The 15,148-nt window shown below is 43.9% G+C and overlaps 1 protein-coding gene across 2 annotated transcripts in view; it reads right to left on the reverse strand.

Annotated features, from left to right (window-relative positions):
• The window catches only part of LOC124033748 (unconventional myosin-Ie-like), a 65,516-nt gene that overhangs the window by 24,300 nt on the left and 26,068 nt on the right, over nucleotides 1-15,148 (reverse strand). For both annotated transcript variants that reach the window (XM_046345968.1, XM_046345967.1), the window contains exons 2-4: nucleotides 7,737-7,880; nucleotides 6,393-6,482; nucleotides 5,630-5,724 (exon numbers count right to left, since the gene is read on the reverse strand). In XM_046345968.1, coding sequence (XP_046201924.1) covers nucleotides 5,630-5,724; nucleotides 6,393-6,482; nucleotides 7,737-7,880 — 329 coding nt within the window. The remainder of the gene's footprint in view (nucleotides 1-5,629; nucleotides 5,725-6,392; nucleotides 6,483-7,736; nucleotides 7,881-15,148) is intronic.

Raw genomic sequence — 15,148 nt, forward strand, 5'->3', positions numbered from 1 at the left:
CAGTCCACTGAAACACAGAGTAGAGAGGTCAGAACGGTGCATATAATGGGGCAGTCCACTGAAACACAGAGTAGAGAGGTCAGAACGGTGCATATAACGGGGCAGTCCACTGAAACACAGAGTAGAGAGGTCAGAATGGTGCATATAACGGGGCAGTCCACTGAAACACAGAGTAGAGAGGTCAGAACGGTGCATATAACAGGGCAGTCCACTGAAACACAGAGTAGAGAGGTCAGAACGGTGCATATAATGGGGCAGTCCACTGAAACACAAAGTAGAGAGGTCAGAACGGTGCATATAACAGGGCAGTCCACTGAAACACAGAGAGAGGTCAGAACGGTGCATATAACGGGGCAGTCCACTGAAACACAGAGTAGAGAGGTCAGAACGGTGCATATAACGGGGCAGTCCACTGAAACACAGAGTAGAGAGGTCAGAACGGTGCATATAACGGGGCAGTCCACTGAAACACAGAGTAGAGAGGTCAGAATGGTGCATATAACAGGGCAGTCCACTGAAACACAAAGTAGAGAGGTCAGAACGGTGCATATAATGGGGCAGTCCACTGAAACACAAAGTAGAGAGGTCAGAACGGTGCATATAACGGGGCAGTCCACTGAAACACAGAGTAGAGAGGTCAGAACGGTGCATATAACAGGGCAGTCCACTGAAACACAAAGTAGAGAGGTCAGAACGGTGCATATAACGGGGCAGTCCACTGAAACACAGAGTAGAGAGGTCAGAATGGTGCATATAACAGGGCAGTCCACTGAAACACAAAGTAGAGAGGTCAGAACGGTGCATATAATGGGGCAGTCCACTGAAACACAAAGTAGAGAGGTCAGAACGGTGCATATAATGGGGCAGTCCACTGAAACACAAAGTAGAGAGGTCAGAATGGTGCATATAACAGGGCAGTCCACTGAAACACAAAGTAGAGAGGTCAGAACGGTGCATATAATGGGGCAGTCCACTGAAACACAAAGTAGAGAGGTCAGAACGGTGCATATAACGGGGCAGTCCACTGAAACACAGAGTAGAGAGGTCAGAACGGTGCATATAACAGGGCAGTCCACTGAAACACAGAGTAGAGAGGTCAGAACGGTGCATATAATGGGGCAGTCCACTGAAACACAGAGTAGAGAGGTCAGAACAGTGCATATAATGGGGCAGTCCACTGAAACACAGAGTAGAGAGGTCAGAACGGTGCATATAATGGGGCAGTCCACTGAAACACAAAGTAGAGAGGTCAGAACGGTGCATATAACGGGGCAGTCCACTGAAACACAGAGTAGAGAGGTCAGAACGGTGCATATAACAGGGCAGTCCACTGAAACACAGAGTAGAGAGGTCAGAACGGTGCATATAATGGGGCAGTCCACTGAAACACAAAGTAGAGAGGTCAGAACGGTGCATATAACAGGGCAGTCCACTGAAACACAGAGTAGAGAGGTCAGAACGGTGCATATAACGGGGCAGTCCACTGAAACACAGAGTAGAGAGGTCAGAACGGTGCATATAACGGGGCAGTCCACTGAAACACAGAGTAGAGAGGTCAGAACGGTGCATATAACGGGGCAGTCCACTGAAACACAGAGTAGAGAGGTCAGAATGGTGCATATAACAGGGCAGTCCACTGAAACACAAAGTAGAGAGGTCAGAACGGTGCATATAATGGGGCAGTCCACTGAAACACAAAGTAGAGAGGTCAGAACGGTGCATATAACGGGGCAGTCCACTGAAACACAGAGTAGAGAGGTCAGAACGGTGCATATAACAGGGCAGTCCACTGAAACACAAAGTAGAGAGGTCAGAACGGTGCATATAACGGGGCAGTCCACTGAAACACAGAGTAGAGAGGTCAGAATGGTGCATATAACAGGGCAGTCCACTGAAACACAAAGTAGAGAGGTCAGAACGGTGCATATAATGGGGCAGTCCACTGAAACACAAAGTAGAGAGGTCAGAACGGTGCATATAATGGGGCAGTCCACTGAAACACAAAGTAGAGAGGTCAGAACGGTGCATATAATGGGGCAGTCCACTGAAACACAAAGTAGAGAGGTCAGAATGGTGCATATAATGGGGCAGTCCACTGAAACACAAAGTAGAGAGGTCAGAACGGTGCATATAACAGGGCAGTCCACTGAAACACAAAGTAGAGAGGTCAGAATGGTGCATGTAACAGGGCAGTCCACTGAAACACAAAGTAGAGAGGTCAGAATGGTGCATGTAACAGGGCAGTCCACTGAAACACAAAGTAGAGAGGTCAGAATGGTGCATATAATGAGGCAGTCCACTGAAACACAAAGTAGAGAGGTCAGAATGGTGCATGTAACAGGGCAGTCCTCTGAAACACAATGTACAATTCAAGGATGCCCACATTGTTGTCAACTGTATCATAACAAGTAAATGAGAGTCTACACTTTCTCTGTGGAATTTCAACTGAACTGCGAAGCTGAAAAAGAAGTTGCAGATTTATGGTACCAGACCGTATGTTAAATAACACTCCATGAAAATCTCCTCTAAGCCTGGTTTTAAGAGGGTCAGTAGGGGTTTACCAAAAAGCTCCTTAATTGTCTTTTCTTATCCCAATTAGCATGAAGATGGCCTACTATTGAAGGAGGGGATTTCTCAATTTGACCCATGCCTCTTTTCTCTTCTCTTTAATGTGCGATGTAGGAACAGAAGTTGAGTCAGTCATAAATGCTCTTCCTCTAATTCTCCCAGCTGAGCCAAACCCTTCACTTCAAAGCAACTTTTTTCAAACATCCAGAATTACCAGGTGAAATGCCATTTCTTGACTTCCTGTCCACAGAGACTCCACTTCCTATATTCACTCAGCTCTCTTTCTCTGTGGTATATACCAACCAAAATCAGACTCATCTCAGCAGTAAAGCTCCCACTCTAGAAGGGGCTAATAACACTAATCCTGTTTTGTCACATTTGCCCAGTTTCTTTTCTTCCTTCACTTTCCTCAACCTCTCCTTGTATTTTTCCTCCTGTCCTTTCACTTCACCAGGGTCATACTTATTTAGACATATGTGGTTTGGCAGTGGATGACAGAGGAGTCTGTTTTTTTATTTCATTTTTGAAGGGGAGTCATGTCGGTAATGCCCTTCTGAGACGACACAGCTGCAGACCGTTTGAGGACGCCATAAGAAGTCATCAAAGCAACTCTATATGCTTATTCATCTCCCTTAGGCCGATCATAGTCTGCTCTTCTATAGTATTCAGTCTAGCTTGCTACACAGCTATTCAAAACCAAAACAACTATAATAATTCTAGATATAGACTACAGTGCGCTCAAAATACAGTCAGTACACTGACTAGCGACCAAATGTGACCCAATGTTCCCTCTAATCTTTGCCAATAAGCATTTGTAGGACCTTCACCCTTAAGAGAACCCATCTGAACACGGTGGACTTATGGGCATGTTCTTTTCAGCTGGAGCAGGCTAGGGGCTGGAGTTTGAATCACATCCTATTTTTACCCTCCTGAGGGGTGCGCCCATTGTTGTAATTACACAGCACGCAGATGCTTAACACATTGTTGACTTCCTCTCCCATTTATTGGCCAAACAAGGACAGAATGAGAGTCGTGTCGTTATAGACGGCTTACTGTAAAGTACTACATTCAGCGCTGAATCACTGATGTCACTCACAGCTCAGCTTGACAAAGAAAGCACCTGAAGTGATCATTACAGACATCAGCTATGGAATGCATGCTGAGTATGATGTGGGACGAGGGATACTAGTTATGCATATTTGTATGATTAGGCACATTGTGTTCGTGGGCGGGCGGGGACACACACACACACACACAAGGTGTGACTGAAGGATGGCTTCATTTGAACTTGTTGGATAGCATACTTTCCTGCAACTGAAGGGTCCATCCATTAACAGTGATAAACTGTAAAACTTAGATGGATTCTCCATTTCCCATGTCATTGTTCCCATGAAACAATGACCCATTACCAAGCATGTCATTTCAGTGGGGGAGAAAATACACTTCCCTACATTAATAAGCAGAAGAAAACTGTTATATGAGCAGAGGGTAGAGTATAGTGTGTCATTAGACACTACATTTCAGGCCACCCTTTCCCGGGATAGATCTGTAAACTCACTGGCCAGAGCCTTGATAAGAAAGGACGGCCAAAACTGTGCACAACACAAATGGTGCTATTTGATTCAAAATATTGCAGCGTCAGTGTTTGTAGAAGCGCAAGCACTTCTATATATGAAATGATGGCATCATTTGTGTTTTAACCACTCAGGGAGTCCGTTACTTAGCTTTCCTCTCCCAAACATTTGAGTGCAGACAAATAGGTGAAGTCAGACATTGACAGAAAGCTCAGTCAACACCACTTGACCACGTCAGATGACTCATGTCATGTTGAATGACTTCTGAAACAGAGTAGAGAGGGTCCAACACAGTACAGTGCTGACCACACTGCCTGGACAGCAATTTCATGGAGGGCTTTGTTTGCTGACCTGGTGCATCACAAATCCACTTCCATTCCTTTCATGTGGGAATCTGTACTGGCAGCTGTCTAAACAACGGGAGGAAAGTGCTGAACCAGGGGACATTCGCCATGAGGTAAGCACTACAGTAACCGTCCGGGCCCCGGGCCTCAGGTGACTGGCCCACAACATAAAGCCTCAACTATGAGACAACACTTTTCCCTTGGGAGGCCTCCTCCCATGGGAACCCATTGTACAGTCATGTTACACACTATAGGCTTCACAACACTAGGGAAGGATCTCTGGACTACCACTAGCTTCCAGGAATCCAGGGCTGTGACCAAACACATTTTAATGGCCAGTTGGGCTATTTTACATTTCCTTCTTGACCACTGCTTGGTAAGACAGACTTTGGTTTGGTTCAATCATATTGCTTTCAACTGTCAAGTCTTTTCAGCTGAGTGGTCTAAAGAGGAAAGGAAGCTATATTTGGGGCATAGCCAAAGAGTCCATTACATTTTCAAACAGTCTTGTGATCCACTGTCTGTCTGAGGCGAATAATCCGTATCCATGTGTAATATAAAGTATACTCCCAAATGTGTTAATTGTCACTACTCATCCGCTCTCAATCCATAACAGCAGAGGAACAATTCCTGTTTTATAAAAGCAGGAAGCTAATGCATAAACAGATGCTGTGTTTTGTTTTCATTCTACATCCTGAGAATGTTTTCTAAAATCAACCAGCTGACACAAGAAAAGAGACATGAGGCCATTTCTTTTAGACTTGAAGGTGTATTTTCCCAGTGTGCCTTTTCCAGCAGGCTGTGATATATGGAGGGTGGATTAAGACTCTGGTTGAAGAACCTTGACTGAGCAGGGCACTGTCATTCAGCAGCACTCCTCCCAGTCAGGTGGTGGATCCTGTTGGTTCCCTTCCTATCTATTATCATCACATTCAACAGCAGTACTCTTCCACCTGTGTCACCATGCAGTCTCCTCCTACCCCTCCCTGCCTCTCGACTTCTGCCTTATTCACAGGCATTTCCCACATACCAGCTCTGTTGTTATGGTTTTCAGTTGTCACCCTTTCTCCCCATGCACAAACACTGAAAGGGAGGGGAGGTGCCTGAGACATAATAACGAGAAAAGCAGGCAGGCAGACTCACCTGATGATGACACACTGGTTCTCCCTGTCGATCATCATGTTTCTGTACATGTTGTCTGCCAGGGCGTAGATGTGAGGAGGGTTCTCATACTGGGCCTGGAGGTTCAACAGAGATCATGACCTAAGAATATCTCATAAAAAACTGGGTGGGTCCATTTTCTTGGTCCTAAGTGGAAAACTGACTGTAAAGGCAAGACTGTAAAGAATTAGGAGTAATTTGTGTAATGAAGTAATAAAGTCAGAGGGCTAACTGTTTTTATCAAACATAGTTAACGTCTGATTTGGCAGCCATGTCCACTTTCAGTACGCTGGCCAAGAACACCTTAAACAATACAGACTTAAACAGGCTGTACTGAAGGTATTGCCAGGCCTTTTCAACGGGCATGTTTCTAAATCTGCTCCAACTGAGGGGTGCTGCTGGAAAAGGTATTTGAAGCACACCTAACCCAGTTCATTTAAAACTTGGTTCTTTCTACTGATAAGTCATGTTTTTAGGATGATGTTATCTTAACTTTTCCAAGTACAATTACTCTTAGCTGCTATGAGGTATGAGTTGACGTTGTGCAAACAATTAGGATACAAGTTGAATACAGTCATAGCAGAGTTGTATTTTTTCCCAAATAGAAAAACCTTTTGGTACCCTGTCTCATAGTCCTGTCGAAAGAGAAAAACCTTTTGGTACCCTGTCTCATAGTCCTGTCGAAAGAGAGAAACCTTTTGGTACCCTGTCTCATACTCCTGTCGAAAGAGAAAAGGCTGCTCACCGCGCCCTGATACATCTCCACTTCCTTGTCTCCAAAATATGGCATCTGCTTGAACGGATTAACAGAGATGAGCACAGGGCCAATGTAAGTCTGTAGAGGTTATGGGTTAAGGGTCATACTAATGACACATAAGTACCATTAATATCAACTGTTCAGGTCCCAGTGACTCACATGGTCAAAGGAAAAAAGAACACTAAGAATTCCCAGATCTCACTAGTCCTCTGCATTGAGCACCAATGACAACCCTCCACTCATTTTACTCTTTAAGACAATGCAGTTTCAGAACACATTTATAAATCTTGACGGAGTCTCTCTTGGAGTAGATGGAGAAAAATGACCTAACTGTGAGTAATTGGGCCCATGACGTCATTGCAATGGGCATCTGTGTGGTAGCACTGGAGTGTGTGGTGATTGGACACAAGCCTTGTAAAGACACAGTGTTCACACATCAGAGTGAACAGCCCAGCAGTGTAGTGATGTGAGGTTTTGGCCCTGCAGCCCAAAGCAGCTCCCGGCACATAAAGCTGGTATTGAGGGCGCCCTGCAGTGACCCCAGCCCCAGTACGCCACTGGCTGGAACACTCTGTGTTGATGCTATTTTCTGACCAAAATCAGAGGATTGACTCAGAGTTTTCAATCTAAAACAGCCAGCATCTGCTCAACTCTATAATCCAAAAGACATGCCCAGGACACAGATGAGGTTTTAATTAATGAGCTCCTTTGAGAACTTTCAACATTTTCCATCAAAAGGGTCATTCAGAGACCCAAACATTTCAACACTACTTGGATACATTATATGGGCACAAGAACAAAACTTTTAACCTCAATATATTCTTGAGGTCTGTAAGAGTGAAGCTGAATACTCTTCTTAGGGATTGTATAGGCCTACGGGGCTGGGGCATTTACAGATCTGGCCCGGAATGCTCTCAGCACAGCCACACAAAACCATTACTGTTGTAGGAAAGTAGCTGCACTGCTCACATTCACTGTGCAAGGCATACTGTACATTTCTCAGCAACCCTTCCTCCAACCTCTTTCCATATTGCTGCATGGTGAGATTAAACCAGAGTAAACCTGATTACGATCCATTCCAGCCTGGAGGTGAAGGAAGCTGAAGTCAGGGGTCCAGATAGGGGCGCAAAGAGGCCCGTCTCCCCCTCGCCACTGTCGATACATGGTGGGAGTAGCCCAGTGTCTGGAGCCTCAAACACTAGATCATTAATCTGAGTTATTACAGCACTGGGAATGGTCACTCAGCTATTCTGGGAACATTGGGAGTGTGTCTACGGCAGGGCTTAGCCATTCTTCATCGAGGTGTGAACGGTGTGTGAATGTGAAGGATACAAAGATGTAGTCGTCCATGTATCTCTTCTTGAGGTTGTCCACAATGGCGTCCTCGTTGATCTTGGAGAGGAGCACCATGTCGTCCACTCCACTCTGCTTGACATTGTGGCTCTGCCAGTGGTACCGGTAGTGGCCCCGGCTCCCCTGGAACACACAGAACACAATACACATCTGTTAGTGCCTTCAGACTACTAGTGCCTTCAGACTGCTTGCAGCCGCATCAAACTATAAAGGACAGAATAATATCTAGGCTAGGAGTTTTTCCCTGACCGCGTGACCTGACCAGGAAAAGAAAATAATGGTCCTGTAATCTCATAGAAACGTAATTAGCAGAAGCTTACCCTTACCTAGGACTGAAATCATCACATTCGGTGAGAGTACTAGAGTAGGCAGTCAAACCTTTTAGCAGAAAACTGTCCAACAACTGAAATGAACTTGGGCTTTCCCCTGAGTAACTCATTTTCACTCATGCAGAGTTTTGATATTTTTTTAAACTTCTAATAGGTGCAAGGTCAGGATTCCCAAAAGTGCTTTCAGTGTGTTGTTGGCTCTTTGATGTTGGCTCTTTGATGTTGTGTTCTGACTGCTGTCAGACCTTTCCCTTTACCTCCCTCTCTCTTCCTCTCCTACCTCCGTTTCAGTTAGCTTTTGTTTTCCGAGAGTGGATCTCCAGAAAGCTTAGGCCATTCATCATGTGCTGTGAGTCAATGTCATCTGGCTACTGGGGAAAGGATTACAATGTGCTGTGAGGAGTGAGTCTTATTCTCCTGGATGGAGAACCAATTAAAGCCACAGACCAGATCCAGAACATTAGTCAACACTGGACACATCTCAATGCCATTTAACGCTCTGTTTGTCTCCTGATTCCACTGAGAAAGAGCATTTACCCCCGGCCCCCCCCATATATTCTATTCTAGTATACCTTTGCTTTACATACTGTACAGCTGAACGATTTGTATTTCTACGCCTGTTTCTTCTTCCTGGTTCTGGAATGCTTTGTTTCAACTTTTGAAGCGGTTCAGATTGGAAAGGGCTGGTGCATAGATTAGATGGCAGCAACACTTCCATATTTCAGATTCCATAGGCTACAGCAGACTGAATGCTGCTGAATAATAAGTAACAATCACTTGTTAAATGGAGATTTGTGGTTGAAGACAAAAAGCACAGTTGCACTAAGATGTACTTTCTCTACCAAAGCAACACAGAGCAAAACCATGGTGACATTACAGTAATATAAAGTAACACCACAGTAGATTTAATACACCAATGGAAAAGCCATGGTAACTTTCAGTAATTGACTTGTACAAAGTCAAGGCAGAGAGACTGCTCAAATGAACCATTAATGTTCTCAGGGGTGGCTCAATTTTCTTACACCAACAAAATAAATACCACAACCTCTCTTTACAGACTCACTCTTAGCATGGAACATAGTGAGTAATGTTAATAGCTTCTCAGACTATTTCTATGTGCATTTTCACTCAGGAGCCAAGACATAAATTACTGCTCCATTCATTTTCCCAGACGGTTCCCATTATCATGTTTTACTACTTTTTTTAAAACAGAAGAAGAAAAGGCTGATTTGGCTTCTCATTGGCGCGCTAAGCAGGGTGCATTACATGTGATTCCATACCCTGGGAGCTCATAAACACCTCAATGGAGATGTGTGAATGAAGAGAATATTGATGGGACACTGGGAAATTGGTGTCTCAGGAATTTGAAGATATACAGCGCATTCAGAAAGTATTCAGACCCCTTCCCGTTTTCCACATTTTGTTACGTTATAGCGTTATTCTAAAATAGATAAAAATCATATTTAGTCATTGGTGAAATAGACATCTTGACAATGCCTAAATCTACCCACATTTGGCACGTGGCGGGTGTTAATTTCCTGCTTCCAAGTCAAGTTAAACTTCTGGTTTTATAAATGTTTTACCACCAAGGCCCACCGGTGTAACTGCTAAACTGCTTGCTGACTGTACTGCATGATTGTAGACGGTTTATTAACGCGTTAGTTCTAGAAGCTATGTTGACTATGACGTTAGCTAATATGGTGACAACGATGTAGGCTGTGTGTAGCGATTATGATATGAAGTTTTGGCTTGGAAAGGTTTTTTCACCTGGTCACATACAGCTGATTTGTTATACTGTATTTCCATGTTTGACTACATCACAATCAAAGTATGTATGTGAGACTACTCAGACAGACTCTTGATAAAACATGAGCCAAGTCAGAGGTTCACAGAGCCCTTTACACAGGAGAAACAGCGATCATGAACATACTCATCTGAAATCCAACACATCAGCTTCATCTCATTGTCATGCTCTAATGCAGTAGCAATGACATTAACTGCATTGTGCTTGGAATCTACTACAGATGTTGCAGTTGAGCCCACCACAAATACGCATAAAACAGCCCAGATCTATAGACCAACCCCAGGCAAATGTTATTAGAGCCAGCACCATGTATGCTGTAGGACACAACCCTACAAGTACCACACTAGGCTATTTAGAGTGCTATATTTATCCTGTTGCTGCTTTGTTGGGAATGATAATGTTCTACTTGAAGAGGGGAGAGGACGTAAGCCGGAAACACAGGAGTCAAAAGTTGAGAGTATTTTCCATGGGGGTTAGAGGAGAACATTGGGTACATTGAGATGTTTAAAATAATTTGCTAACATTTTCTAATAACTTTCATCAATATGCACCAATAAAATAGTTCATAAACATGTATAAGAATGTATAATAGCTTATTGATGACAGTGGTTATAAAGCCAATCATTGTGACTGCTTGTTGGATGCAATGTGTGGCTCTGGTTGAAACCTACCTATGTGTTTTGACTGAGATCTAGTCTAAAGGCAGGATGCTGTTCTCTCTGGTAAATGATTCCCCAGGTTAGTGGAAAAGTTGAGGTGAGTCAGTCCGTGCTGAAGGTCGGAGAGCATACAGTCCCTTAGGAGACAGATTGGACTGGGAGCTACCAATAATAACATCACCATGGAACCAGCACTGACTTCCCTCTGAGTACATCTTAACAACCATCTTCTACACACAGACCGCCCTTAGTAACAGCATACTACAGAGCATCAGTCATAACTAATGATCTTTGCTTCTGTACAGTTCCAGTCACATATTATGTGTTTCACAGATGTCAAAACAACCTTGATCCCGGGAAGTATGATTGGGACCTCTGTCCAAAGAGATCTAGGATGAACCTGATTCATTACTTGATCTCATTCTCTCTCGGAAATAACAATCAACTCCTTAAAGTCTCCCAGGTTTGGGACCAGACCTTTTCCTTAAAGTTACCCCGACAGCAGTTGAGGAATTTCTGCACCAACCCCAGATTCATAATGCCAGGCTTTTTTTTCATGCAAATACCATTACCATATATGGAGAGTGCCGAGCAGAGCTGAACTCAGGAAATGGCTGGGTTTGATTCAGTACAACAGGCGCCCCCCCATTCCACACTTTTACTCTGTTCTCCTTTTCCAACCTTGGATTTGACACAGAGCCCACCATGTGTTAAGAAGACCACTTTCTGGGTGCTGCACTCTACTACAGAACTGGATCTCTTTCCAGTAAGAATAAACTCTCTTCCATTCGATAAATATGATTATATTTTACTAGCCTAGATTATTGATGACTACAACATTATTATTTGATTGTTTGAAGATTTGAAACATGAAAATATGACATTTGAAACAGCTTCAAATATGTCTTTCACAGTCTTGTCAACTGAAAAGATAAATTGAATAACTGTGTGATATCATATTACAAAGCAATAAAAAAGGCTAATGTGCAGCCCCCTCCCTCCCTCCCTCCCTCCCTCCCTCCCTCCCTCCCTCCCTCCCTCCCTCCCTCCCCCTCCCTCCCTCCCTCCCTCCCTCCCTCCCTCCCACAGCTGCCTTGCAGGCTGAGTTGTCCAGCATGTTGTGGTTTGGCCAACACCAAGCAAAGACTCAGGGCTGTCATCAACAGATTAAGATAGGGTTTGTTAATGAAGTGATGGTCTTCTTTGCAAATGACAGGAGAGAGCCTATTGGTCCTGACGAAGACAGAGGCTATTGGATGTCTACAGTAAACCTCACTAAGACACGCACCCAGCTGCAGTGTCCAAAGCCGGTTTGCATGTACATGGGAAATGCCCCATAGCTAAACTCTACTAAAATGCTGGCATCTTGGTGGATATTGCTTGGGATGTGGCCAGGATCAGGCTACAAATATATTTTGTTCATGCAAGGGTTTCAGTCAGTGTTTGATAAGTGCAAACATGTGCTACCATGTAGCAGTTCAGCTGACCTGATTTCTGAAAGCAGCTCTGTTCTGAGTCAGGTTGCCCTCCCCAGAGAAGGATTATGATTTTATCGAATATTTTTGATTTAATTTAAACAGTTTTGAGAAGCTTTGCACAGATGCACATATACTATGTCTTACAGTATGAAATGCCATCATGCATTTTGTTGATAACCCCCCCCCCACTACCACAAACCGAAAATACTCTGTGATCCTCCACACCACCCACACTATATCTAGCATTGGAAGGCATGATGTCAGCTAGTACTTCCTGTCTCCATGACCCCGGGTCACAGCCAGGTCACACAGCCATGCATCAGCTATGACCTTTGCAATTGTAACATCCATCTTTGGTGCGTACTAATTGATTCTTGAAGACTATAACTTATAAATGCCTCATGAGCTTAGTTAAACTGTCATACCCCGTCAGAACCCAATATGTCAGCTTGTTTTACTTCAATGTTTGTAAACAAAGTAAATGTAAACAAGCCCTATATAGCCTCAAAACATGGTTAAAACTATAATGTTGATATCATGGATGTCCTGGCATCCATAGCGTGGTCTATGAATTTGAGAGTGGTTTCTCCAGCCCCATCTCTCAACGTTTTACCGAAACAGGGGCGCTTTGTTATTATTTCAACTACGGATTGCCCCTTTAACTGACATAAACTAAATAGAACTAAATGAAGGCCAACACTAAGCAGTGCTTCCACCTGGACTCTATCACTGCTCTGGATCAACTGCTGAATCTGCACTTTTAAAAAACACTCATTTCAGAGCAGTGCCAGGAACAGAGTGCTGACAGAGAGTAAACCTTCCACAAGTCAAGAGGAGAAAACAAAGCAATCAAAGAGAGAGGTTGAAAAACCCTGGATGATGATTGAGAATACTGTGGTGTCTCTAATATTAGAGACAGTAGTCTGAACAGTCTGAATCATCATCCGGGGTATTTCAAGATGGGAAAAGAGAAGTAACAATAAGCATCAGTGTGGGGCTGTTGCCATGCACAGCTACTCCATGGGATGGGATATTCATTAGGGTCACAGAGCACCCTAGACAGCAGCCTCTTCCTCAGCTGGATCTGGACCCAGACTGGACCATGGGCACCATGGCAGCGCCTGCTGTCTAAGTAGCAGCAACACCCAAGGTACAGCCAACGGGGATCCAGCTTCACCACTGCTCAGCACCATGCCAGTAGAGGAGACATCCATGCCAAGCCTAAGAACACTACCCAGACTTGGACTTATATTTGTCTCGCGTCAATAAGTAAAAACATTTCTGACCCTGTCTGGGTCTCTTAGCCTGGCAGCCATAACTACCCATTAATGAAAATACCCAGAGCCCAATGCCAGTGGAAACAGTCCCCGCTACCAAAGCTCATGTAAATGTGACTTACACCAAATAGTGTCAATTCAGTGTTTGTCTGAGAGACATTAACACCTGTAAACATGCAGTTAGTTATTTTCAATGACAGCCTAGTGGGTTAACTGCATTGTTCAGGGGCAGAATGACAGACTTTTACCTTGTCAGCTCGGGGATTCGATCTTGCAACCTGTCGGTTACTAGTCCAACGCTATAACCACTAGGCTACCTGCCGCCCCAGGTTTCGTCTATATCTATTAGGTATAAGTGGTAGACATGAGAATCCAGGCTGCAGTGCTTCTCATTCTGCTGTGCAGCTTACCCTGAAGTCACCTGCTTAGAAAAGATATACCAACATCAATAATGCAGAGAAAGCCACCACTACTCCTTAACTGTCTAAGTTCTTATACTGTTTATCTGGGCCAGGGCTGACGTACACGTTGAATAAGCGTTTATGTAAGACAAGGCCCTATTTCTCTACGAGTTTGTTACATAATTGTACTAAATCAACTCTAGATGGTAGCTGAGGGTAGTGTGAACTGGAGAGAGCTGTAGCCTGCAGGGCAGGGCTAGGTAGGGTTGGGCAGGGCTAGGTAGGGCTGGATAGCTGGGTGCCTGTGTCCTCCCCAGGGAGAACAAACAGAGAGATAAGGAGAGTTGTAAGCTGAGATAGAGGAACCTCTCTTTTGAAACCTCTCCTCCTATGTACCTATCCATGGAAACTCATGTGAAATGTCATATATCATGAGAATACATCTACAGTTTATAATTCCCCCTTAAATACATGACAATGTTTATGTTAAGATTCACTTCTAGACACACAAAAATAATAATTAAATGTAATAGCACATGCTATGTTATAGGGTGGAACTTAGGAAGACTAAAAAAAGCTAGATGTCGCCATGGGTAGGCCTACTCTTGTAAGAACAGCCACACATGTTTTCTTGCTGCTTGAATGCCAACAAACCATTTGCAGCGGGCTCTCATTCGTACCAATGATTTTCTGTGCCACACAGCGGCTGCTATTTATCCAGAGTCTCAGATTTCAGTCACACAGCTTCCAGCTAGGAGCCCTCGAATAGGAAGGGAATTCTTGCAAATGTCCAGCGACAATAATATAAATTATATATTTATGCAAAGACAATATCTCCCTGGTCTCAGTTTTTGTATGGCGGTTTGCTCTCTCTGTCAAAGAGAACCTTCCCTCCTTCTTTTTCAGCTTGCCATACATTACCGGGTAGATGCGTGCCACACATAGAATTCCCTGAACTAGACCTAAGCGGGTCCCATGTCACTGCTTAACATTGCTGTGGCAACAACATTCACTCCCTGTAAAATCAGGTAGACCTCAATTAACTCCTGTAAACATGGCTGATAATAAAATGCCATTGTGTGAGGTGTGACACCTGTAGGGATACCCTCCCATTCCCAACAAGTAATACCATACTGCAGAGTTCCCTAATAGGCAGCCCACGGGCCAAATTCAGCCCCTGGATGATTTTATTTGTCCCCGACCCAGTGTTCTCTTTGCAAAAAAAAAAAACTTTTGTTATTGGACATAAAATACTGTAAAATCAACAGGAAATCAGCTGAATGTCATTTAAATTTAGGAAATCTGTTCCCAAGTTTTCCTACGCATAAATAGAGAGGCATATGTGATTTTATCCCAATGTAATCAAGGTTTGAAATCTTTTTGTTTTTGTCAAATACTGTTTGGGATTCTTGCCGACCATCCACTCAAGGATAAATCGGCCCA

This window comes from Oncorhynchus gorbuscha, linkage group LG04 (genome assembly GCF_021184085.1).
Source record: "Oncorhynchus gorbuscha isolate QuinsamMale2020 ecotype Even-year linkage group LG04, OgorEven_v1.0, whole genome shotgun sequence".
NCBI lineage: Eukaryota > Metazoa > Chordata > Actinopteri > Salmoniformes > Salmonidae > Oncorhynchus > Oncorhynchus gorbuscha.